Source organism: Dermacentor variabilis, chromosome 6 (genome assembly GCF_050947875.1).
Source record: "Dermacentor variabilis isolate Ectoservices chromosome 6, ASM5094787v1, whole genome shotgun sequence".
Taxonomy (NCBI): Eukaryota; Metazoa; Arthropoda; class Arachnida; order Ixodida; family Ixodidae; genus Dermacentor; species Dermacentor variabilis.
Genome location: NC_134573.1, coordinates 52,996,688 through 53,023,309, shown reverse-complemented (window position 1 = coordinate 53,023,309; position 26,622 = coordinate 52,996,688). Strand labels below are relative to the sequence as shown.

At 45.3% G+C, this 26,622-nt stretch overlaps 1 protein-coding gene across 2 annotated transcripts in view; it reads right to left on the bottom strand.

Annotated features, from left to right (window-relative positions):
* Window positions 1-26,622, bottom strand: part of LOC142584793 (N-acetyltaurine hydrolase) — a 52,531-nt gene that overhangs the window by 4,186 nt on the left and 21,723 nt on the right. For both annotated transcript variants that reach the window (XM_075695061.1, XM_075695060.1), the window contains exons 2-6: window positions 23,134-23,302; window positions 15,208-15,398; window positions 11,399-11,554; window positions 10,178-10,342; window positions 1,152-1,372 (exon numbers count right to left, since the gene is read on the bottom strand). In XM_075695061.1, the coding sequence (XP_075551176.1) occupies window positions 1,152-1,372; window positions 10,178-10,342; window positions 11,399-11,554; window positions 15,208-15,398; window positions 23,134-23,186 (786 nt within the window). In that variant the 5' untranslated portion in view covers window positions 23,187-23,302. The remainder of the gene's footprint in view (window positions 1-1,151; window positions 1,373-10,177; window positions 10,343-11,398; window positions 11,555-15,207; window positions 15,399-23,133; window positions 23,303-26,622) is intronic.

Sequence of the window (26,622 nt, the reverse complement as noted above, 5' to 3'; positions counted from 1 at the left end):
CATTTGAGAGATAAAGTTAATTTATAGTGACTGCTGGAAGGGCAATCTCGATTTAGGGCCTCGATTTCGTTAAAAGAATGTTCAAACATTGAGAAGCTCGAAAAATAGAGGAGCGAAGTTTACAAATTAATAGCTCTGCATCAAGAACAGATATCACGCTTCTATAAGGGGCACCCAATAGATCATTAAAAGCGGAGAAATTCGATCTGTCAATTTAAATCTTGCGGGAATTTGTTGCGTTGTGTACTATGGTGTTGAAAAAGCTGTATTTCCATTTGACTGATTTCTTTAGACTAATGTGTAAAATATCAAATTTGTTCGCTTAAGATGTACTATCTAATGCAAATCACAGAATTGTGAAAGCGTGTTTGCTTCTAGAGAAGCAGAGTTGTAAACTTGATAGTTTTGTTTTCTAAGAAACTTAGATTTTTGCCAATTTTTAATCAAATACTGATAACCTAAATCAAAAAGCTCGAGACAAACAGTCACGCGATTCTAAGATTTTCTTTTAAATGCAACAAACCTCCTCAAATCTTGTGCAGTGGTTACCGAGAGAAACGAATTCTCCTTGTACATGTATTTATATAGGAGCACCCGAGCTCAAGTATCCTCTTTAAAAAAGATGTCGCTTGTAAACGACTGTTTATTAAAGGGAAAATCAGACATCCACCAGATCGTAGCAATTGCTACAAAGGAAGCCCATACGTGTTCCTCGAAAGAAAAGCCTCAGAGTTGAAGAAAAATTCGTCCTGGTCCGCGACTCGAACCCGGGACCACCGCCTTTCCGGGGCAGCCGCTCTACCATCTGAGCTAACCAGGCGGCTAGCAGATGGCAGGGCGAAGTTGAATTTGTCGACAACACACGAAACCGAGGCAAGTGTTTGACGTAGTAGTTCTGCGGAAACCCGCAAGGTGGAGAGAAGTAATCAATAAAGGGAAAATCAGACATCCACCCGGCCGCAGCAATTGCTACAAAGGGGGTAGCAATTGCAACTTCTCTCCACCTTGCGGGTTTTGCGCCGAACTACTACGCGAAACGACTGTTTACACTTCAGTTTTTGCATGCCACTTAGTGGACCGTTGCAATGATACGTGCCAAAAGTTTATAAGTTTCATGACGGTATACTATGAATTATTGCCCAAACACTGACCAGCCGATGCCTGGTGTGAATGTCGTGGCTGACCACAATTCGATCGGCGAAGCCTTCGTCCACGAGCCGCTTGAGCTGCAGCAGCCTCTGAGCATCGCTAGGCATGCTGAAGGACGGTGCTGGCTGGTAGTGTGACGTCTCCAAGCCGAACAAGTCATGTTCGCAGTAGCAGCCATACGACTGTGCAAATTCGACCAGGGCATCGGTGTCCAAGATTGTCCCTGTGAAAATACGGCGCTGTCATTGTCTTGCTAAGCACAACAGATTCGTTGCGCTAGACATTCTGTACTCTGGAAAGCGAGCAGAATCGAACTTTGTGGCGCATCATTTTTGTTCTAATGAATTTTGTCAGATATGCAGCATTTACAGTTTTCTTTTACTCACGCTTCTTCACAACGGTAAAATATTTGAATAGCCAGACTATCTGCGTTTAAAATTCAGTAACCCGATTGGTCTGTCGACCATATATAGTTGTACCCTACCGTTTATCGTGCATTTCGGCAGGTTTCGCTTTAATTACGACCTATCACATGGCACTGCTTATCTATTGTAACATTATAGTAGAATGCACATTTTGCTGCAGCACAATGCAGTAGCCCACCGCAGTGACCGCTGAACTTGTAAAGAGCGGAGTAAAACGCCTTCTGCAATTTACCGTAAGCAACGAAACGAAAATATTTCTTAGAATTACTGAATTGTGGCTCAGCTGGTATTCCATAGCGACGAAGAATAGCGCAATAAATAGGCGACGAGAATGTGTGTATGGCGAACTAAGCGTGCTATCAATACCGCAATATTCGCGGTACACATGCATAGCCTGATTCATTATAGCGCAGAGATAGGAGCCCTTGCCTGGTGCTTGAGATCGTCGTCAAAAAACCGAAAGCACAACGAAAATGAGTGCGTCAGAACCGTGAACGAAACTATATTCTCAACATAACTCGGCTGTACGAAAACATGAGCATACTCACGACTAACCATGACTACACGGGTGATTCACTCAACAATTTCGACAGTTCGTCAGACTCGATGTGGCGCTTCAAAAAACCCCCGCGTTCACTTGCTAAAGCTGCATATGAGAAATGTGCCGTAACTGTTCTAGAACATACCGCACACATTATCACAGACCCACGAGATTAAAAACAAAGAAAGAAAATTTGCAGCAGGGCAGATCAACCGAACACGTTAAGAACCTCGACGCAGCTACCACGCGTAGGATAGCAGCGGAGCCGCTGTGCTGATGCCACACACAAGAGGGCGTTGCTAAAGCTTCTAGCCTCTAATAGAAATGAACAAGAGCTTCGGTAGTAAATGAACGGCCTTTGAAGTGTGGCACTGAGGCTCACACGCAGTTAAAAGAAGAATGTTTTTTGTGCGAGTTTAAGTTGCTTATCTGGCACAAAAGAAGGGAATCACTCGGGTATTCCAATGCAGTCAGTGGTCAAAGTTTTCCCAGACAAGTGCAGACTTGCCATTTCATTCTCGAATGAGAAACTACAGTAGCATCGACAGGCAGATGCAGGAGACACGCTATAACAAGCCAACAGCTTCAGTAGCTAGTACACTTTATCGAATTTTCAGATGTCTGTCCACAGTAATTTAATAAAGTGCGGCTAAATACTATGAGTCGTTACTTTGTTATCACGTGAAACGTCTTTTATATCGGAATGGCATCTTAAAACTGTGGGTACGGAATATATTCGCTTGTGTATAAACAACCGTGCTACTTGTGCGCATTAATTTAAAATCATTGTTATAAGTTAAAAAGCCATTGCTTGATGACACATGTATGGAGTGTGCAGACAGTGCTGTTCTTGCAGCGCAGATGACGCAAATGGAACTAAATTCAGCTTCTCATTAAGAGTTCAAGGAGGTACAGCAATGCCGTAGGCATGTCGATCTGAGCGACAGTGCTCACCTCCCAGCTCACTTGGCATAGTGGTGTGTATTTCATCAAATTCAAACCGATCCTCATCAGAAGTTGCAAGGCGCACAAGCCTTCATTTTTTTCGCCCTCAGACTTCCAAGGCGTTAGCGCCCCCGCGTTCGATACATAGAGCCAATAAATAGCGCGAAGAGATTAGGGAACCATGGTAGAGGAACATCCTACTATTTTACAGGGCGGAACGGATCTCTTAGGGAGCGCAAACAAAGGACATTGATAGAAGCGCAGGAGTTAGAACCATCCACGTGTTCAGTGGGTTTGAGCGTTGCAGGGCAATTGTGAGTGCTACAGGTGGTGGTGAGGGGCTCATTTCTGTACCCGAGCGAACGAACGCCTGCAGAACAAGTAGGCTGCCTAAAAATGGCGAGCGGACACAACTCCTAATGCAAACCGTAAGACACCCTCTTGCTTCAACATATGTTAAGCACGTTCAACTTATTATGCGTGAATAAATGTAACTTGTGAATTTGGTAATGTCATTTTTGTACTCTAGTACTCATGCACAACCTTCATCATGCACTAGGGACTTCACGTTTCCCGTTGCGGTTGTGCCTTCAACACAGCCAGCCGATTTTCTTTTGCTATCAGAAACTTCTCGTACACAAATAAAAGGAAAGCTTCCGGTTACGAACTTCATAAAAACATGTGCAGCGATTGTTTCACAATATGCGCTGCGGCTTTATCGATCATATTGTTACGTGTAGAAAGGCACAGACAAAAGAGGCTATTTAAAGGCTATTTACACTGGAACCAGACAGCCAGGCTGCACGGCGGCTCGTCTCTTGAGTATCTCCGAATAATATCGTAATACTACATCCCCCCCTCCCGGCAGGAAAATCGCCGTCATGGTGCTGTTAAATATCCAAGGCGCGTGGAGAGTGGACACAGCGGAGGACGTAGTGCGCGTGGCTAGAACAATTTCATAGGTTACATCGGTCACTTGGCGGAGCACGCGATATGGGCCTGCATAACAGGAAAGCAGTTTCTCACGAAGGCCAACTTTACGCTATGGGGACCAAAGCAACACCCGGTTGCCGGGCACAAAATGGACATCACGATGACGGAGGTCGTAGCGTTGATTCTCTTTGTCTTGAGGCACTTGTAGATGAACGCGCGCAAGTTGACGAGCACGGTCAGCATGGGCGATTGCATCACGGGCATAAGCGCTAGTTGAAGCTGTGGTGGACAAAAGCCCAATGTCTAGTAGTAGCGTTGGTTCTCCGTCATACAAAAGGTAAACCGGGCAAAAGCCAGCAGTTCCGAGACGGGAAGAGTTGTACGTAAAGGTAATGTACAGTAGAGCCAGCTCCCAGTCACGGTGGTCGTCTGAAACGTATTTCTATAGCATATCTGTAAGGGTGCGGTTCAAACGCTAAGTGAGGCCGTTCGTTTGAGGGTCGCAGGAGGTGGTAAATTTATGCTATATGGAGCAGGCCCGCATGATGTCGTCAATGACTTTGACCAAAAACGTACGGCCAGGGTCTGTTAGCAACTGACGCAGAGCACCATGTAGAAGGAAGTCCGCAACATCAGTTGCGCAACTGCTCGGAAGAGCGCGGGTTACGGCGTAGCGGGTCACGCAGTCAGCAGCGACTGCAACTCACTTGTTTCCTGATGTAGATTCCGGAAATGGGCCGAGAAGGTCTAAGCCAACACGATGGAAAGGCTCGGCAGGGATGTCGAGCGGCTGCAGGTAACCAGAGGGGAGCTGGAAAGGCTTCTTGCGTCGTTGGCAAAGTTCACAAGCGGCGACGTAACGTCGCCGCTTGTGAACGGAACGGAACGGGCAGGGCCTGGCTTGTGAACGGGACGGGCAGGGCCCGGCCAGAAAGAACAGCGACGTACACGGTCACGGTCAGATATGCCAAGGTGTTTTGCCGTTGGTGCGTCGTGAAGCTCTTCTAGAACGGTAGAGCGGAGGTGTTTAGGTATGACAAGTGGGAACTCAGAGCCGTCCGGATGAAGGTTACGACGGTACAGAGTACCGTTGCGGAGGACGAAGAGGCGTTGAGTAGAATCGGTCGGAGAGTGTTCAAAACGGTTGATGAGTGCTCGTCGGCGAAGCTGCTCGTCAGCGACATGAAGCAGCTGTGATACAAAGAGTACGCAAGCAGCACTGGCAATATTAGAGGAGTCAGGGTCGCCAGCAGGGTAACGCGACAAGCTGTTAGCGTCTTGGTGCAGTGGTCGAGATATGTAGACTACGGAATATGAAAATTCTTCCAGCCTCAAAGCCCATCGACCAAGCCGGCCTGTAGTATCTTTTAGCGATGAGAGCGAGCAGACAGCATGATGGTCAGTGACTACGGAAAAAGGGCGACTGTAAAAGTAAGGACGGAACGTCGCAAACGCCCAGACAACAGCAAGGCATTCTCATTCCGTAATGGAATAGTTGCGCTCCGGTGGTGCTAGGAGGCGGCTCGCATAAGCAATAACGCGATCGAGGCCACGCTGACGCTGGGCTAAGACGGCACCTACACCATGACCGCTGGCACCTGTACGCAATTCTGTAGGAGCATCAAGGCAAAAGTGGGCGACAATAGGTGGTGAGGTTAGAAGACTGACGAGACGAGAGAAGACAAAACGAGAGAACTGCTTCTGAAGTTCCCCGCGAGAACTGTACGGCTTTCTTCAAAAGATTAGTGAGGGGTCTAGCAATTGTTCCAAAATCTGCAACAAAACGACGAAAGTACGAGCATTGTCCAACAAAATTTCGGATGTCGGCGGCTGTCTTCGAAACCGGAAAGTTTCGGAAAACGCGAGTTTTGTCGGGATCAGGCTGTATTCCGGAAGCGTCAACGAGATGGCCCAGAAGTGTAATTTGACTGTTGCCAAAACAGCATTAGGACGAGTTAAGTTGCAGCTTCGCCTTTCAATATGCATCAAGTATAGATGTTAGACGCTCATAGTGAGTTTCGAACGTTGGCGAGAAGACGATGACGTCGTCGAGGTAGCGGAGGCATGTGGACCATTTGGAACCTTGGAGCAAGGAGTCCATCGTACCCTCAAAGGTGGCAGGGGCCTTGCATAATCCAAACCGCATTAGTTTAAATTGGTATAGGGCATTAGGTGTGATGAACGCGGTTTTTTCTCTGTCCATATCGTCAACAGCAATCTGCCAGTATCGAGACTGAAGATCAATAGAAGAGAAATACTTGGGAACGGGTAGACATCCTTCTTAGTAATGTTGTTCTGATGACGGGACTCTGCACAGAAGCACCATGTGCCGTCCTTATTCTTAACCAACAACACAGGTGACATCCAGGGACTCGAAGAAGGCTCAATGAGGTTTTTGTCTAACATTTTGTTCACTTAGCTTTCAATTACTCGGCGTTCCGACGCCGAAACTCGATACGTTCGTTGGTAAATAGGCGTAGCATCGCCAGTAAGAATAATAACGGTGCCACATGAAGGTCGCCGAGACAATCGACGTTGTCAAGGCATTACCTTGCGGCAGAATTTGCTTGGCCAATCCAAAATTAAAGATAGGCATGCGAGTGTGGTTGGCAGTAGTAGCGAGTATAGTGTGAGTCACGGTAACGTTATAATGTAGTGGATTGTCTAGCAGAGGAGTGACGATACGCGGCATCAGGAAGTGGTGGGGAAGACAACAGCTCAATAAAGGCTATTGACTTTGGCGACAGGCGAGGAAAGCCGGTAGGGCGTAAGCGGCACTGGGGTGCTTCAGAAGGTTCTGCGAGAATGGACAACTCAAGACGAAGGATACTGGCAAAGTAGTCAATAAGGGCAGAATGCACGGAGAGAAAGTCGAGGCCGAGCATTAGGTCGTGGGGGTAATGAACAATCACGGTAAAGAGGACAGGAATGTGGCCGCCGGTGATGCTGACACGTACCGTACACATGCCGACGATAGGCACAGTACCGCCTTCCGCAACCCGGACGGGGTGCCGGCGCTGGGGTGAGGAGCTTTTTGAGTTGTCGTCGGAGGGCAGCATTCATAATAGAAAGATTTGCGCCTGTATCGATGAGTGCCGTGACAGGATAGCCGTCAGCGTCCACGTCAAGAAGGTTTTTGTTCGTAGGTAACGTGAGCAAACGATTTGAGGGCCAGGTCGACAACGCAGCTTCACCTCCAGAAGCTGCAGTGCCTAGTTTTCCGGCTGGGTTCCGGACGCGATAGGCGGCGAAGAGAAGCGGCGGGGTTGACGGGAACAAGACTGATGGCGTCGAAGTGAGGTCGAGCGGCCGGATCGAAGGCTCGGAGCAGGGGCATCAGCGGCAATGGGTTCATAACGGGTGGTATAGGGAACAGAAGGTCCAAAGGTGCGGTGGTGATGTGGTGTTTGATACGGAGGCTCTTAGCTTGTTCAAGGCGACGGCATTCTTTAATGATGGCGTCAATTGTCGAGACGTTGCCGAAAACAAGCAAATTGAAAGCGTCGTCGGGGATTCTTTGTAGAACATGTGAAACGGTATGTGCTTCAGACATAGCATCGTCAACTTTGCGGCATAGAGCCAAGACGTCGAGGATGCATGAAACCTACGGCTCTGTAGATGTCTGAACACGAGACGCAAGAGCCTTTCTCGCGGCAACGTTACGGCCAATGGGGTCACCAAACAGTTCCTGTAGCTTTTCTTTGAAACTGTCCCAACTGGCTATCTCGTCGTCATGTAGCTGGTGCCACACGGGTGGGGTGCCACCGAGATAAAAGACATTCGCCAGCATAATCGTTGGGTCCGACCTATTATTAGCACTGGTGTGTTCATAGAGCTTGATCTAGTCGTCAACGTCCTGTCTCTCCAGGCCAGAGAACACACCAGGGTCGCGATGTTGGGGAACCGTGACGATTGGAGCAGTCGGACAAGACGAAGCCGTTGCAGAGGCGGTCTCGTCACCTGGAGGCATGGTGACAGGCTCGATGTACCGACCACTTCGGAGTTCCATGGTGAGGATGGGGATCACTAACCTCCACCTGAATGTTACGTGTAGAAAGACACAGACGAAAGAGGCTATTTACAGGCTATTTAGGCTGGAACAAGACAGCCAGGCCGACAGTCGCCCGCGCGAAGGCAGAGACCAACTTCATCGTCGTTCTCGCGGCGGCTCGTCTCTTGAGTATCTCCCGATAATATCGTAATAATATCATATGTTTATTTGACATTTGCTCCCGCGATATGGACATCGCAAGGGTGCCGTAGTACTTAGTTATCGTAGGGATCGTAGTTATAGTTATCTTAAGCAGATGTGGCCTTGTCGCACTCTTCAAAACATTGTCGTCCATACATAGGCAATGGTAGCGTTAAGTTGGTTTAAGTCGGCATATGTTTGGCCAACAAATGAGTGGATATACAGTTTATTGTGGCAGCTAGGCAAACTTCTTTCGTCCACCTGACCAGTCCGAGACTAGGTATACGGTGGCACAAAAAAACAGTAACACGGAAAAGCGCTGGAGTGACAAGCTTAAAGGGACACAAATGAGAAATACCAAGTCGACGTGAAATGTTTAACACTCATTTCATAAACCTCAGAACGCTAGTTTTGTGCCAAGGAAATAGTTTACGAGAAAATTGCATTTGAAGGGACCGAATACCTTTTTGGAGATTCAAATCTACCCCCCCCCCCCCGAACTGGGAAATTGGAGACGTTGCATACGCCATCACCACCTTTTGCAGCCGTCGGTGAGTAAAATGACACCCGACAGACGATGGTACCGAGCCAAAACAGAGCGGTGGAATCGCCACTGCAGCTGCTATTTGGTCAAGAGGCGTAGACCATTCGAGCATCTTTCGACATTACATGGAAGTTGAGTTATCTGCCACTTGTAGTTTGTGCGTGTTTCGCGAGCCAGCAAAACCAGCGCAGCACTACGCGATAATTAAACAGTTGAAACACGAAAGCGTGGGCGGCGCCGTGTTGAGCGAAAACGAAACGTTTTGACCACCCGCATCGTTGTCAAAGGTAACATTAATGACTTTCTTTTTCTAAAAATGAAATAGAACTGGACAAGTTGCATTTTATTTCGTGTTACCATATAGTACACGATTTTTTTTTGTCTAACGTGTGATTGAGTACTATTATAGAACTTAACTGAGGGGTGGTTTCGTTATTGGGCAAGTGCGTGAATTTCCCAAGAAATCTCTAATCATGCCCCGCATTTACCACTATTTCTCGAATATTAAGGCTCTGTTCGCGATGGTATTGACGTTTTATACATTCTCGAGCACTAATATATCAGCATAGCTTGATTCAATGTTTGCCTTAGTGTCCCTTCAACGAAAGAGATGGGCACTAAAACGTCTACAACGAAGTAATATATGGTGTTTGTTCTCATAGGCCACGAAAAAAATTGGATGGGCGTGTTGTTTAGTATAATTAGTGCGGTTTTTACTTAACATGGTAATCCCAAAGTTCAGATTCACGGAATTCAAGCCTGCAACGCAGATACACGAATAAACATTTTACGAAAGGTTGGGCGAGAAAAATATTCGTATGCAACAAGTTTCTTAACGCGAAGTTTGCATATTAGTGATGCTCATTATGCCAGCTAGCTCGGAAAATTATTAGATATATGGGAACCCTGAGTTACTTCTGTGTAGCAACAATAAATAGAGAAACGAATAATAATAAGAAAAGTAGAGACGTTTTTAATGGCACGGCGCGTAAATCTTGCTTGCCTAAATTTCCTGCATTATGCTTCATTAGTGAAGCCTCGCACCATGTAATAACAATCAGACACACAGGATCACTGCATCATGACTTGGTATTAGTATATCATGATATATGTAATTATGTTTCTAACCTATAACAAACTTTTTTGCACAGCTATGTTGGAAGAACAGTCGCTTTAGAACTTTTGGTATATGCTAAGGGATCTGCATAATAGCCTGCTATTGTGCGTGCACATTTGTTTCGCCTTGTGAAAAATAGTATTGACAAACGACAAGCATATTTTACCGAAATACAGCCTTGGGCTTTCTTGCGAAGGTGACGATCGCATTCTGCTTTCTCATTGGCCTCACACTTATAGAAGCTCAGAAAACTAAAGTTGAGCTTATCTACACTATATTTACCGCTGTCAAATGTAAGGCGAAACTACGTGAGAAAACTGGCTACGCTCACTTTCCAGGTGTGACATGACAGTGTGGCGCAGCTTTCCGCCGGCCTCGGCGAAAATTCTGACGATCTCGGCTGGCGCCTGAGGGTTGCGGCCAGGGTGGATGATGGCCGGGCAGCCCGTAGACTGCTGCACCGATGCGGCGGCTCGCAGCACTCGCACCTCGAACTCTGCGAGGAATAATTTTAGAATTCGCACAACAGTCACTTGTTCAGCAGGGGTATTTTTACCCAGTTTACTGTTTCAGTGCACAAAGCAAACGAGTTGTGCAAGTTTTCACTGTTGCTTTCTCCGAACTGGGCGATGGAATAAACCAGTCATGTATTTGTAGGCATGCGGTAAATCCTCCTCCTACTGCAGAAAACAACGCAATATTTATCTGTAAAATACACTATAATAAATTACAAAGGGAACAAAAGGTTCCAGCAATGTGAAAATCTGAAACGAACAACAAAGATCAATGGAGAGCTGGAGAAATGACAAAATCCCTTGGTCCGCCTGACATTATCTTCGGTAGTGTAATATGGTTCCTAAATTTTAACCGGTTTCTCCCCAAAACACCAAACTATCTTCATGCTGAATAAAACGACGACATTCAACTTGAAAATAATTTCAGAGAAAGGAAATTATCCCGTTATTGTGAGGAATACACTCGAGATATTTGACTTAGCACTGCATTTTAGTAAAATGAGTTTGTATATGCCATGTCATCCACAGAGTTGTACTGTACGTTAGCAAACACGGCGAAGATGTGAAAAATAAACTGAGCCCGAGAAGATTCTTTAGTGAAAGCACGGATGTTGGGAAGATGCGCTGATGATTCAATGGCTGTTTTGTGCCGTCAATGTTGAGCTCTTTGAATAGGTGTCATTCTGCAACAAGTGCTGTCACCGATGAGGTAATGCGAGATTCCGCATGTAGTCTACCCGTACTTTCTGCTGGTCCAAATCAAGGCGATAGCTCTCAGACACGAACGGAAAATAGTGGACCCACGTATAGCTTTTGACAACCTTTGAGTCGATACTTGCTCGGCGCTCCGTGCGAGCTATAAGAAAGTGTGTGCTACGAGCACTAGGTCTATATATTTCTCTACTTTCATACCATCTACTTAATTTGGTCGGTTCAATTATTTTAATATTATACAGGAATAGGATGCACCCACATGACAGAGGCTACCCTGCCACATTACATTCTATTGCTATGAGGAATATGAACGCCATTCTCACCGTGCAGAGGCCAGGTGCAGCCGAGCTCACCGAGCACACCACAGCGGGAGTCGGTGCCATCCGCGCCCTCGGTGATGTCGGCGATGAACTCCCGCTCAAGGTCTTCCACGCTTTTGGTCAACACGGAGCTGCCGTAGTTGGCCGATACGTAGTAGCCTGCAAACCAGTCATTTGTTATGATGCATAGATAAATCCTGCAAATAACTGTTGAATGCCGCGTTTGTGACGTCGAATATTTCAGCGCTACGACTAAAGAATAGTAGAGAGTTGAAGTTGCTGTACGAGTAATCTAAGGTGATACGGTTCAGGTGCTCGCCGTGGCAAGACCAGGCATGTGGAATGCTATTCGTGCCATTTTTTTATTAGTCCAGATGAGAGATAAGCAACTCCCCTCCCCCAACGCGAAGTACCATAAACCTTCAATTGCAATAAAGTAACGTGAACTATTACTTTACAGAAGGAAGTACTCAGAAAGCGTGGCTAATAGCATGAACATCAACGGCAACAAAATTTTGTGTAGAGAAACTTATTGCTATGTGCAACTTTTCCATACGTAACGGCCAACATGTTTTCAACATTCACGATTCATTTATGCATCATCAGTACAGAACAGCCCTTTCGGGCTGCCCTACACTGTAAGTACTGTACCGTAAGTTTATGCGGACCGGGGTTTGGGTACAGAAATAAAAAGTAGTCGTTGAATTAAGAAAGACAAAACAAGAACAGCAAGAAAGCAACAAAGTCAGTTGTCACATCGCTAATGAAAAGTAATATCACAATATCTCGTAATGTTTTACCTTTCTTGACAACGACAGAATAAGCAACCTTGTTACATTATTAAAAGTTCCGTAGATCGGATTTCCTTATCACGGTGCGGTTCCATTACAAACTGACATTCTAAATTACAAAGTACGGTGCTGTCTGTGGGTCATATGAATTAGAGCAAAAGCATCAGGCACTTGTATTTGAGGTCAAGACTAAATTACTTGAAGACTTATTGCTGCTACAGTGCCCTTGCTCTTTCCGCGAGAATGCGCATAAGCAAATCCAATACTCGTGTGGAGGAAAAAAGTCAACCGAATGAGAAAAAAAAAAGCGCAACAACGGGTTTTGAATGACACTCAAGGTATCGCAATATTATGTGACATGCTGTAGCAAGCCGGCTGTACAATACTGATTTATATGAGGACTATGGACTTCGTTTAACCGAGAACGGATTACCCACATGTACAAAAGGGCAGCTTCGCAACGCCTCAAGTACTTGACGTACTTGAAGCGTTGCGACAGAAGCACCGGGGGCCCTTGACGAGCTTCAAAGAATGCATTCGCGTCTCTGCGGAGTCTGACAACGTCGGGCGAGCGCTGTTCACCTTTGTCGCAGAATTGGACATCCGCCCCCGGGAAAGGAATACCCCGCGGACACGTCGTCTTCCAGTCCCATTAGTATTATTACACAGGTGAGCCTTTCGTATGTTAATAAAAGTTTCTCATCTTCATTCATACGGCCCTTCGTTTTCGGCCATGATAATAAAATAACGGATGGAGCTAAAGTACTTTATTTCCACAAACGCCTTGCAAGAGGTTGCCAAATAGTTAGAAATGAACAATTGTTATATTGAGAGTGCGCAACTGAAAATTATTAAGAAATAATAAAATTGATTACCTACACATAGGTGGAGTCTCTTAAAAGCACGTAACAACTGTAGTGCAGGCAGGTAATGGGCTCGTCACCGGGAATAACACCAATGTACACCCGTTAGCAAAAGTATTAAGACCCGGGATTGCATGATAGAACTTATTTTCTCCTCTGTCGGTGAATACAACTTGACATTAAAGGCTGCAGTCCAAACTTGGCGCTACGAAGTTTCTACTGAATACGCCAGTTTCCGTTTATGTGTGTTAATTACGAATATATTCAGCTTTTTTGGTGACACTGTGGTCCGTATACATTTTCTCACGGGTGTATATCTCGTAAACATGCCATATGTTCAGCGAAAACGTCTGCACACATTCTCTCGGAGCAGCTATTGCTCCGCAGCGTTGGCAAATCGCAGGTTTACCGCTTGAGCTTGACAAACGCGCTGGATTGCTCACGAACAGGCAGCAACGTGAAAATTTGGGTAATTGCCCTAGAACGTACAAACGCTATGCACAAGAAAAGGCCTCCGGAAACCCGCTGTTAAATCTGAAACCATAAATATCCAGCAGAATATATCTCATGATGAACGTCCGCACTAATGCAAATAAGCACATAGACAATGAAGCGACGCATCCTATTGCCGTCGCTGAAACGAGTCATGCGAGGTATTGACTGCAGCCACGTTCTTCGTTTGCGCATCACTCTGCGCACGCAGTGCCATCTAGCGGCACGCCCAGAACGGCTGGACGTGGCCTCTGAAATGAGTGCAGCACCGGTGCGCGCGCGCACGTAATTATTCATTCGCTCCACGCGGCCATCCATGGCCCAATGCGCTAAAGCGTTGGAGTAATTTTATTGTAAAGCCTTTCTGAAGCAGACTTGATTATGTCCGGTTACGAGTAAATTCTGAATTATTTTAGCGTAATAGGAATAAAATAGAGAACACAGACCAAAATACGGTTCTCAAAAAAAATTTTTAAGCGTTTCGGCTTCCGCACGGAAGCTTGTTCACTGAGCTGAGAGGCAAAAAACCTTCAGCTTAAATCCGCGTCAATAATCACTTCAGGCATCTTGCACATGTTGGGCGGAGATTGCCATCATTTCGATTAAGTGTGTATGCGGTTGTTTCGATAGTCTGGAAACCGAGTTACTGTTACTTTGTCGAGTTCTTGGGCGATGACTGAAGCTTAGATCCAGTTGAAATATTGTTGCGTGGCTTCGGCGTGTTCAGCCAGTGCACTTCTAGTGCACTCGCTGATTTTCTTCTACATACATGCAGTCCAAATAAATCCATTCTAACATTCTTGCAGTAGAATGATCTTCGGATGAGGCTTTACAATTACGGATCATATCGAAAACTTTGGAGGGGCCTTTTAAATTTCGCATCAGAAGAAGACACTGTGCAATCACTTCAGCAAATTGCAACAGGAATGTTTTGCATCTAAAGCGATTATGTAAAGATGCGTTCAAGAGAACGACCACCCTTGGACATCGTTTTTCCCACCCCCGCTGGGTGACAAGTGGTCTGCAAACTTTCCAGCACCACTTACATCTTGCAAAACATGGCCGCACAAATAGCTAAGCTCAGGCAAATCCTGAGCGCGATATATTTGTCATCCTTTGTGCAGCGGTTATTTGATATGGGAAGGAGTACAAGCACGCTACATCAGACCACACGTAAAGTAATTATGAAAGCTTTGAAAACTTAGTGTTCTTGTTCTTATTGCCCCCGATGAGTGGTTCGTATGGCTCAGATCCATTATCTTAAGAGAAAGAACTGTTATCCTATAAGAAATTCGCACTATCGTGGGAAATATCGGAATACCGGCATGATGAGCGGCATCGGAGTCAGCGATGCAACGTGAAACACGGCGGGACACTCTTTGGCGCGGGTGGCCAAGACTGGGACCCGTTAGTGTGCGCTGTCGGGCCACGCCCTTCCCACAGCATTTACGGTACAGGGCGTATTGGTGTTTTTCTTTTCTTCTTTTTCTTGCCAGAGCTATGTACACTAGTAAACCCGGTTTTGCGTTAAGTACACTAGAATATCTACATGCACTTTTACACTCATGTTGTTGCATATTCATAAGCGGAAAAAGAGCACAGCGAACAGGCGGAATTTCAACACAGACCGCTCCGCTCAGCGCTAATTTCTTTATGATTCGCTCACCCGTGCCAGCGATTATGTGAAGGCCCGTTTCCCGTGCTACGCGGCGCATGAGTGGTAGGTTGCGTCCCATGCCGCGGCACGTATTTTCTACCAAAGCGCCCCCACCATTGGATCGCAGGAAGTGCATCTCTGCGAGAACAGCCTCGTCTACGTCGGCCCCGTGGAAACGTAAGTTCTCCGGGTGATTGTACCTGCGAATAAGACACGACGTTTCGATTCGCCATTAAGAGGGACACACAATCTGTTCGTCTGGAACTCAGGTTACCAGCACGGTGCCCATTCAGCAAATTTGAGACCGTATTGGCCACAAAGAAAGCATGCAAGCCATTGATTCTGCAGCCTATTGTTGAGATGCCGCGCTTTCTTATTTAGGTACACTAATTCATGTTTCTGCAATGTCCCAAGCCCCTCACGCTTTTTTTGATACCTTTGTTCAAGGAGTTCTTCGCGTGTTTTCACTAATTTACTACTCGGCTATTCATCTCCTAATTTATGAATATGCGCTCAAGCGATGCGCACCCTGTTTAAAAGAAAAGTAATACAGATATATTACAGTAACATGAGTTCTTATGTTGACGTATTCAAACAACACGAAATCACAAAAATAAACATGTCTAAGCTGGTGAAAGACACTAGTGTTCCTGTGGAAGTATTCATTACATGCATTATTAGTTCTGCGGTCTAAATGCCTTTGTCACCCACCGGAGTTGCTTAGTAGCTACGGTGTTGGGCTGCTAAGCACGAGGTCACGGGATCGAATCCCTGCCCCGGTGGCCCGTTTTCGATGGGCGCGTAATGCGCTAAAGCAGTCTTTTACTTTAAGTGCAAGTTGAAGAAAAGCAGGTGATCCAAATTTGTCGGGTCCCCCACTACGGCGTGCCTCAGAAATAAGATCGTGGTATTGGCACGCCACGTAATTTTTGACAGTAGTCGTGGACATTAACACAAAAGCCAGGGGAACATGTTGACCGAAGGGATCATAGGATCACGATGCAAAAGCCTGGAAAAAACAAGCGAAATAAATGTACAGTTATCCCGTTCAGACATGATCAACGTTATATAGATTTATTACGTTTGTTTTCTTCTTAATTCTCCAAAATACAAATACGCGTACATCCCGGTGTTATAAGTTTTCAGGTGGGCATACTTCAAAAAGTTAACTATCTGCATTCGCCTTTACCGAGGGCATTCTATCTACACAGAAAGCTTCTTACGGTAAACATAATTATTGCAATGTAATTAGTGTGGTATTTTGATCAGCGTCTTCACACCAGTAGACCCCAGTGCTATTTTTTTCTAATCTTCCAGTATGTACTTTTTGATGTAAAGCGCTTTACATTATTTCACTTTTGATCGAACCAAATCATGGCACATCTTGACAACATTCGGAAAGGATAGTCATTGTAGCCGTTGGACTGTGCATCCTGAGGCCACCTCTTGCACGAAACCCTAAAACGTGCGTAACTATACTGGTCTTCTAAATAATCTCACTTCAGTGTGTAACGTGTGTAATTTAGAAACGAAACATTTGCGACAAGGCACAGTTATTACTAACACCGTTTCTATCTTGTTATGTATTGTTTCAGAGAGGCAATTGAATTTAGTACTGACTCAAGCCAACACCAACTATAGGACGGCCGAGGCTTGTATGATCACATGCAGAGAATACGTGCAAAAAGTTTTGAGTGCAGAGCCAGCAATACCTACAAAAACAGCAATGGTGCTGGGGTGCTACACGGCGGTGCGTTTAAATTGTGCGAATTAGAATTTGGTTGATAAATGCATGACTAATTAGTGTTCAATTTTACATGCACTGTGGTGCCGCGAGTGTTCAGGGTAAAAAGGTTGCCGAAGGGTCAAAACTTAAAATGCACTGAATAAGACAACTCTCCCGTAAAACAGAAGTTGAGAGGGCTGGAAAGATTCAATGATAAGAAACCGCACATAGGGGAAATCTGCAACAGTCAGCTAGGCCTAGCTTTGAAGAGCACTCGGTAAACTACCAAGTTTCGTCCTCCACCTTCAATTTGAGTCTTGTGTTCTGTGCACCAATATAAACTCAGGCAGGAATGGCTGAGTGACATGATAATAATAATGAACTTTAGTTATCTTCAGTCTACCAGGCGAAGTTCAGAGGAAATTTCACAGACAATAAATCTTAGGCATTGAGCCAGGTAATAAAGGAGGCTCTCAGCGAATGTGCAACTTTCATCTAAGAGCACCGGGGTGAGTACAGTAAAATCGGTATAAACTGCGCAAATTCGACGACACTAGTAAAGCCTACCTGCTAAATGAGAAAATATCCTTCACTACTGCGCGTCGTATAGGTGAGTGGATGCTGTAAAGTCTGTTGTCTTTGTTTGGGATAAGTGTTTCAGCACAGAGAAATATTTTTTATTTAAATTTTTTTATGTCGCTAAGTAGGAGGTGGCCGGAAACCCTTGGACTCTGGCGACCGCGGTGTGCTGCGTTTTGTGTATGGACTTGGTTAACATAGTCTCCATGTCCTTCTCACTTGGTGTGTTTAATTGCGTAGGGGGGTGTTCACGACGTGCCCACATGATTCGCTATCAGCTGCAGGGTTATTGCACCATTGAAAGCTGTTCTGGTAACCATCCGGATAGTATCTCTGCATACGTAATGGGGATGAGAAAGTACTGTTTTAAAGACACCGACAATGGTATTCATCATACTCTGTGAGTGTGTGTTGTCCAAGGGAGCATGCCAATTGGGAAAATCTGCAATGCTGCGTGATGTGAGTATGTAGGTGCCACTCTTCCATGTCCAACAGTGGCGTCGCCTTCATCTCATCCTCCCTGGCCAGCTCGTTCTCGGGTGACAAATTGTGCAGTGACATGTCCACGGAGGGCGGTATGGGCGGGTGTCCAAATTAAGCGAATGGATGGGTTGTTTCGAGTGTTTCATCAGATCTCCAGTGCAGAGGGTGAAATTATTTCGTGTTTGTAGGCTGCGATCACCTACTGCTAATCACTGATTATGGTTGCACATTCAGTGTGGGATGGCTATGGCAGTCGTGATCTCCTCGGATTCTACTGTTCTTTTCCGAGAGATGGTTACAAAGCCTTCTGTATTGTCCAGATGGTCTGTGGTGAAATCCGACTTTGCTTGTTTGTTGTGATAGCGCACGGCGTCCACATAGACAAGAGTGAAGGAGGGGCTATAATGCCTCAATGATGCTTTGACTCTGCCTTGTAGCCTAGCTTGGTGGAATTCCGGGTACATGTTCCGGCGGACAGGTATTATTGTGAGGTGGGCGCGAAGATTATAGGGAAGTGCTTCTTGCATCTGTTAGGTGGTAGCGAGTTGGCTTTGAAAGGATATTGCGATCTTCCCGTGTGTCGTGATGCAAGGCGCTTTTCTGGGGCCTTTAGAGTGGCTTCATTTACGTCGTAGGGACCGTGCATGACTTTGATGTCTCCGTCATGAGGGTCATTGCCCCCTTCTACGTCTTGGTACGGGAGTGGCTACCCGACTCTGGCGCCACCACCGCCAGTCGGCAAACCTCCTTTTAGTTTTGAATAATAGCCAATTGACTCCGTTCTCGACTTGTGTGGCGTCGCGTTCAAAGAAAACCTTGAAGAGTGACGTTCGCGGCAACGAAGAGTCATTGTGAGACCGCGTGAGACGAGCCTGTGTTGAACAATAGCTCGTCATTCCTTCCGCCATTCACACCTAAGCCTACAGCATACCGGGGGGGAGGCGACCGCCCGTCACTTCATTGTCCCCGCAGTGGGGTTTACTGCCCCCTGCCCTTTATGGGAACATGAGTGGCTGCCCTACCTGGGTGCCACAACTGCCACTCAGCAAACCTGTCTTACTTTTCTATAAATCCAGTCAACTCTTCCCTTCTCAACCTGTCAAAAAGTGTAAACTTCGTCCAAGCTTTCGTGGACTCCTAGGATAAGAATTTTGGTCGTCGAGATACCTGGTTAAAGGCCGAGGTCTTTCTTTGATTTGTCTTGCCTGAGGGTCTTTACAGTGCGCTTTCCAAGTGCTTTATGGTTGCAGCAATTCGGTGGTTGTTTTGGATGCATGACTCCTGTTCCTTGATGGTCTGAATCTCCTGAGTTATATTGCCTTGTACGGTTATGTTGATGCGAGTTGGGAAATTTTCTTTTTCCGCCAGGGGCGGTTACGCAGAAACTTCGACTTGGGCTGTCAGCATGAAAGTCCTTTGTGATCGATGTATGCTTAGATAACGTCCACTGCTGTTTATAGAGTACCTCAAATTTAACATCACTCCTCTTATTCACCCAAAGTGCATTATAAACAGCATAGAAGCTATGACGGAGGTTCAGTAATTTAATGAGCTCCGTAGGTAGTCATATCATGGGTACATTAAAAAGAAACGCTGAGAGCACTGTCCTTTGTGGCGTGCGTGTGCGCCTAATATGGTTCACGAAGATTTAACAATTCCTGTATGTAATTCTGCCATCCTCTGCGTCAAGCAGTTCTTAATGTACTTGAATGTTTTTCTCCAATCCCGGTGGATTAGCGGTTCTGTAGGATAGCCTCATGACCTAATTTATTGAAGGCTTTGGAAAGGCCGAGGTCCACTATTGTCCCTCTGCCACGCTGTCCTGTGTAGATAACCCTTCGAGGAAGCCATACATTGTTGGTGGAAAGAGTTCTTGTATATCCGAGTAATTATTAAGGCAGTTCAGTATACCATGCTGTATAAGCTTCCTTGTGCAGGATGTGATTGAAATGGGAAAGAGATAGCACGGGCTTCATTTCTTTACAGGTTTAGGTATGAGTACAATCTTTGATTCTGTCGATCGGTCTGGTAGTGCCAGCACCGGTTCACATAGTTTGTAAGCTGAATGACCGATTGGATTTCCAAGTTGTTTAAGGCGCGGTTGGTGATGACATCAGGGCCGAGAGCGGATGTAATCCGCATATGTGTCTGGGCTGCTCGTAATTCCGCTAGGAGTATGGGGCGGTCGAGTTCCACATTCTCGGAACCCACATAAGGGCTCTTGGTTATGTCAGAGATTTAACATATGTATGTGAGTTGGGGCTCTAACACAGAGACAAACGTGTCCAGCTGTGGTGCATGTAGGAGTCAGGTTATATTTTACTGCTGTGTACCTTGGTTTGATCTAGGTTGAGGAGGTGGCAAAGAAGCAGCCATGGTCGAGACAATCTGAGAAGGTCGTGTGTGTCATTACACTCGTTGTGCCATTGTTGGATCGGTGAGTATGTGATATATCGGACAATTTCCCTCTCGAGTTCATTAATTTGAGAATGTAGGTGCCGGCCGGTCTTAAGTTGGAGCCAGTGTTGTGGAAGACTATTGCGACTTTGTCGTAGCTGTAGGAGGTGGCTGTCAATCACCTGTGCTCTGCATCGTCTGCTATCTTCTTGGCGAAGTGTTGTACATGGGTGTACAATTCTGCAACCCCCTGGCCTAGGTTACCTATATCTTAGGTTCAAGGGAAAATTTTCCGAAAGGTGTTGCATTCCACGATTTCAAGCGGTATAGCTTTCTACGGGGTCGGGCACCCTGGCACCTCAGTGAGTATAATGTAGTGATCGTTGCCCAGGCTTTATGACGTATTGTCTTAGGTGAGTAGGCTTATCGTGCGCATGAGAGTAAGGTCGCGCATATTTCGTTGGACACTCTCGCCAAAGCCGCAGAAAAAAGCTGAGGAAACAGCTCACTCGCATACGCTGACAACATGGTATTAAGTGGAAATGTGCCTCAGCGGCCTACATTAGTTAATAATGAAGATGACCAAATGAAATTCTTGAAGAAGGTGGATTATGACTTGATATTGAATACTTTCTTGTATTTTAATAACTTATTTGGCTATTTTTCTATGATCTCTGAATGTCGGAGAAGTATTCTCATTCTTGTAACATTTAGGCATTATACCATGCTCAAGAGGGTGGTGGAAATAGCAGATATTACTCTTTATGAAAACTAATTGCAAATAGGCTCAAAAATAATTTTACTCCAACTTTGTATTTGAGGAAATATATATTATTCCCGAATTCTATTATTGAGAACAATGACCAGTGATTTCATAAGAAGCGCTGGGCCACAAATAGTAAAATTTAAAATAAAACATATTTGTATTCTACACATTCTTGTGCATATGCAGGCGAAACTCGGGTGAAACTCAAAATAGGTAAAATTGTTCTGTTGTAGAAGCTGTAGAAACGGCCTCATTGAAAAAAGAAAAACAACCATCCAATTTTAAAAACATGATATTGACAATTCGGAATAGTCACTTTGCATGACGTTTGGTCGGGATGTACACAAGTTTTTGCAGGAAAATTTCAACATTCGCCTACCGGTAAGGTGGCACCCGCTAACGAAATACAACTTATTTAGCCACTAGAAATTGCGGTTCTATGCGCCTATAATCTCCCTATATTGTCATCGAAGGCATATAAAGGCGCCAATACTGTCTTGCGGGCTCGATTAGACTAATTAATAACTAGTGATGTGCATGTTGGAATAAATTATGGTTGGCTAGAATTTTCGAAGGACCAAAGCGCCCCTGTTTTCGGAAAATAGTTTTCTCAATAAAACAAAATGATGTATGTTGCAGAGGGTAAAATGCTTATCCGATATCTATTGCGACTAAAGACCACGCAAAAATTTGCAAAATCAGTGACAAACATGCATCATCCAAAGGTTTTAAGCCTTCACGATGAGCGTTTCTTCACAAAGTATTAGTTCGTATAGTGAAAAGGAACGCTTTCAACATATATCAGTGTTAGCAGCACGTACTTGTACTCGAAGGAATGAATGAAATTGTCATACACCCGACCCTTAGCATAAAGCTACAAAGCTTCTACCACCCTGCGGTTCTTCCGCAAAACAACTTTGCCACACATTTACTTGACGACATTCAGTGCACAAATTTACTCTTAAATCGTAGAATTTTTACCAGCCAGAACACGTGGCAGCTGTTTCAGCACCAAATGCCATCCCTAGTTTAATTTTCCGAGGCTGATTGAAATTTCACAACTCTATCAGCAAGAGGTTCATTGGAGATCATAACGAACCTTTTTTTCTGATCGTTCAAAATAAGCCCAACACGGTCAGTTAAATACAGACGGTAAGGACGTAAGGAAAAAAAGACATTGCGCCTGAAATTTGGTCTCCAATCTTTACACTTGCGGCCTTCCTGCTCCTAGCCGATTTTTGATGTACTGTGACGGTGTCTGTTTTCCAGAAACTTTCTGGTACCTTGTCTGGTTTGCCTGATCCCACAGACCAAATAAAAAAGATGCCTACTTCCTGCAAAACTTCATCTAAGACCTGTGGCCTTTGTTGTGCACTTGCGAAATTTGGAAAACGAGCTGGATACGGCTCAGTCAGGCCTTGCGGGCGCTTGTTATTGGCAAAACGTGTGCTTGTGAGATTCACAAGCCGAGGGTAAATAGAAAAAATTAATGCCCCTACAGCAATAATGTCCATATTAAAATTATTTTTTGCACTCTCCTTGATGGAGACATGTGTTCGTATCATTAGAGAGGAAAATAAACCACTGAAGTGTAATTTGAAAACAAAGTCTAAGCTTGTTTTTTAAACGATAAATGCAATTTTCTGACACGCTTTTGCCCTTAAGCCTTTTCATTACCAGCAAAGGTGGTATGGCGTTTTGTCCGCCAAATCTCCTCGCATGAATGATGTAGAGTTTTCTTTTCTTATGTGGCTCATACACACGATTATCCTATATTAAGTATATACGACGATGGTTTGGATCGTCACTGCTACGCTCGTCTTGGGAGCCGAATACTTCTGAACTTTCTTTAGGCTGAACGCTTTTCCCAACCCTGCACCCTAAGTTCAGCAATCTTCATGAAACAATGTCACATAAAGCATTCAGTGTTGGGGTTTGTGTCGTTGAGACTTTGAAATAAACAAATCCACGATAAACTCCTTACGGAAACTGCCGTATCCACCAGAGGTTCTCCAGGGCCATTGAGGAGCTGCTCATTTCAGCATGGTGCAGTTCAGATGGTCCGCTAAGAAACACTCGCTCGTCCAGGGTGTCTGATAGATGTTCATGTGTCAGCACAGGGCCGAGCACCGATGGTTCCACCGGTCCCAGCACTGCATGAAGGAAATGTATATAAATATAAGGTTAAGTGATTCTCTATAGCATATTCAAGAACTTATTCTACACGTGGAACGTTTATGAGAACTTATCAGTGAGCCATACTGCCTGCCGCCACTGAAGCAGGTGGGTGTAAAAAGAAGGCAAATAGCGCTTTTTTTTCATCGCTGTCGAAGAGAGGAAGCGCTGCCCTATTGAAAAGAAGAGATGACGGGCTGAAGAGTGTCTTGAGCCTGCTAATTCTCCCCAAGGTAAGGGGAAATGAAAGAGACGAAGAGAAAACGTGCACAAGTACCAGCGAGCTGCATCGTGCTTATTTCATACCACAAATGAATGAAACAACGTACGAAGTGGCAGTTTTTCCCAAAGGTTGAAGTATTGAGAGCGATAACAGTGTTTAGCGCGGCGCTTAAGCTGACCTGACAGCGTTCTTATGTCATCATCTGCACGTCATCTGGATCACTGTAAACTGTTCTGGGAAAAGGATTACACAGCCCCTGCTGTGCGTCGTTTACGCACCGTTCCGCCTTAACTTGACCAGTTCCGGCACTGCAGGGAAATGCGTAGAATCGACGGTTATGACAAGCACGTCTCAGCGAGATGCGAGCCACGCACGGTCACTTTGGTTGAAAAACGACCAAGAAGCCAAGTCGATGCACACCCACGCGCCGCCCTGTCTCTTTATAGTGGAATGAGACACGGCTGGTCTGGCGCACGCGTCTCTCTTCTGAGCGAAGGAAGCATGCTGCGTCGTGCTGCTGGTCAGTGGATTGTGCGTAGACCCACTAGTGCCACTTCAAAGCGAATGTGTGTGAACTCCCAGCATACACCGGCCTCCGAGGAGCGGACCGTAACCGCATTTGGCTGATTGATAAAAATGGAGACGTTTTGCTTTGGGCTAGTTCTTTTCAATTGTTCAAGCACGTCTGGATCTCTGAGGGTCTCCAAGCAATGGAATCCCGAGGAGCCGTCAAGACACAAAGCCCGTTTTCATTCACACGATCACAACATTTCGACTTCTCTGCTGTTGACGATGGTCTACGTTATAATGGCGATGCAATTCTGGATAAGAGAGGAGGTTGGGCTAATTACATCCATGACATTACCAGAAGACATCCAGCGCTGAAGCAGTGTTAAAAAGGGGAAAAGGTTAATGTATAAGGAACAGGAATAAGGAAGGAACCCTGAACTGTTTAGACTAGTCTTGGTTCATTCTTTCTTTCTATTATTTTGACGTCATTACTCCTTCCATAGAGCGCAAGAAGTTTATATTATTCGCTCTTTCATCCCAATAAAGGCTTGCCTGATCTGCATGTTGGCCGGTTTGTGCATAACCGCTTCGGTAATGAAACTCTTGCTTGGGCTAGTTGGTTGATATTTGAATTCGTAAAGGCAAGGTGCAGAAAACCAGGACTCAAGAAGAATACAAAGGACAGGTCAGGCGCCGGTCCTGCCGTTTGTGTTCTTCTTGCTCATTATATGTATATATATATATATATATATATATATATATATATATATATATATATATATATATATATATATATATATATATATATATATGTATATATATATATATATATATACTCATGACGTCGCGCTCCCTAGTCTGAAGAAAAGTAGCAACAGCGCTGGGCAATGGGATGTCCGGTTGTCCAGCATTGTTACTCGTTTTCTTCACACATGTACCAACCAGTCCTAGTTAGCACTTGCACCTCATCCCTGTTGACTGCGCCGTGAAGTGCCCAATGACGCACGGACTAGGCCCACCTTTAGTCAGGCAGAACCATCGACTAGCCGTCGCTTCAGGAAAGCGTGCTCGTCTCACGCTCCGGCTGCCCGTTCTCGATTCCCCCCCACACTGAAACGTCCGATTTTTTTTCCGTAACCATTGGCTCACTTTGTTTACACGAATGTCACTCATAAATATGACGTTAATGCCATAAAATGATGTCCACCATTTTACGTATTTTTAATCTTCTCGCCGTCGGCCTTTTTCAGTGCCTTCGCTTGTTCACGCTGACGACGACGTCATTTCCGCGTAATGGGGAATATGATTCTTGCACATTATTAATTCTTTATTGCAGCATGCAGTGCCACTTGGTAACGTCATGGAAACTGAATTTACAACCTTTAGGCCAAGATATTTTAAACCACAAAGCAATATTTCCTGTGAGGAAGGCATGGCAAATTCAAGTAAATGAAATGCTTTGCAGGCTAAGTTGCTTAAGGATTTCTGCCGCAGTGATAGTGCCATTTCTAAGACACCCGACTTCTATAAGATTCTTGGAAAAAGTGCATGACAAATCATCAATCATGGTTGCCTTTCACGACGGCGTCTGAATCATCTCGGCTGCATTCATTCTACTGTATTCCCCATGGCTTCAAACAACCTGCAGCTACACATGCGTTAATAGCCCGCCACCAAGATATTTCTCAACGCAAGCAATGCACAAGTGTTTTAGGAACGTGTCGTTGTGGAAACATTGCCACATTCGTCATTTGTCAGATTCGCGCATGTTTCCGGTAGTGGTAGCTCGGATTAGATAGTACGCAAGAAGGACTCATGCCGCTGGAGTAGTAAGGTTCAGCTAAGACACCTCAGTTGCATCCAGGTCATTCTAACCCAATGATACTGCGACACACAGCACAATAAGAGCATTTATGCTACGTTGTTGCCCACGTCTGCAGTGATCGCATAAACAATTTGCTGACGCCATCATTTCCCGCCTTTGGCGTTTGTCCAAACCATCATGTAGACTTTATGCACCCCAATTCATCCCCGCCAAATTTTAGCGAGCTGAAGTTTTACTTTGACTTAACAAACTCGCAGAAAACCGCACGAAACAGTTAACATGAAAGGACACTAGACCTGAGCGCGAAATATGGAACAATCATTTCTTGCTAGGTGTGGCAAAGCTTGCTGCTGCAGGATCTTAAGCACCAATTATTATCGTTAGCGTTTGATTGTGGGGGTTATGTAGGCTCCGGGTGGTCTGCTTCCGGATTTACACAAATTCGACATGTCTTCCTACCATGGTGGGAAGCCGTACAAAATAAATAATGGCAACGCGAATCTGGATTATAGCGTCCATCGCCCGGCTAATGTGCACGCGGCCGACACATTCTAATCAGGCGATTGAGAATAACGCGGTAAAACGCTTCACTAGAGCTTCGTAACTTGCGTGATTTGCGCACGGATTAGCCCACAAGGGAATGTGCCGCTGAGAGACACTTGGAGTGACCAAATACAGGCGCGTGCCGCAAATTGAAATTACCAAAGTTACCATAGTAATGATTACCGGACCTGTGGGTT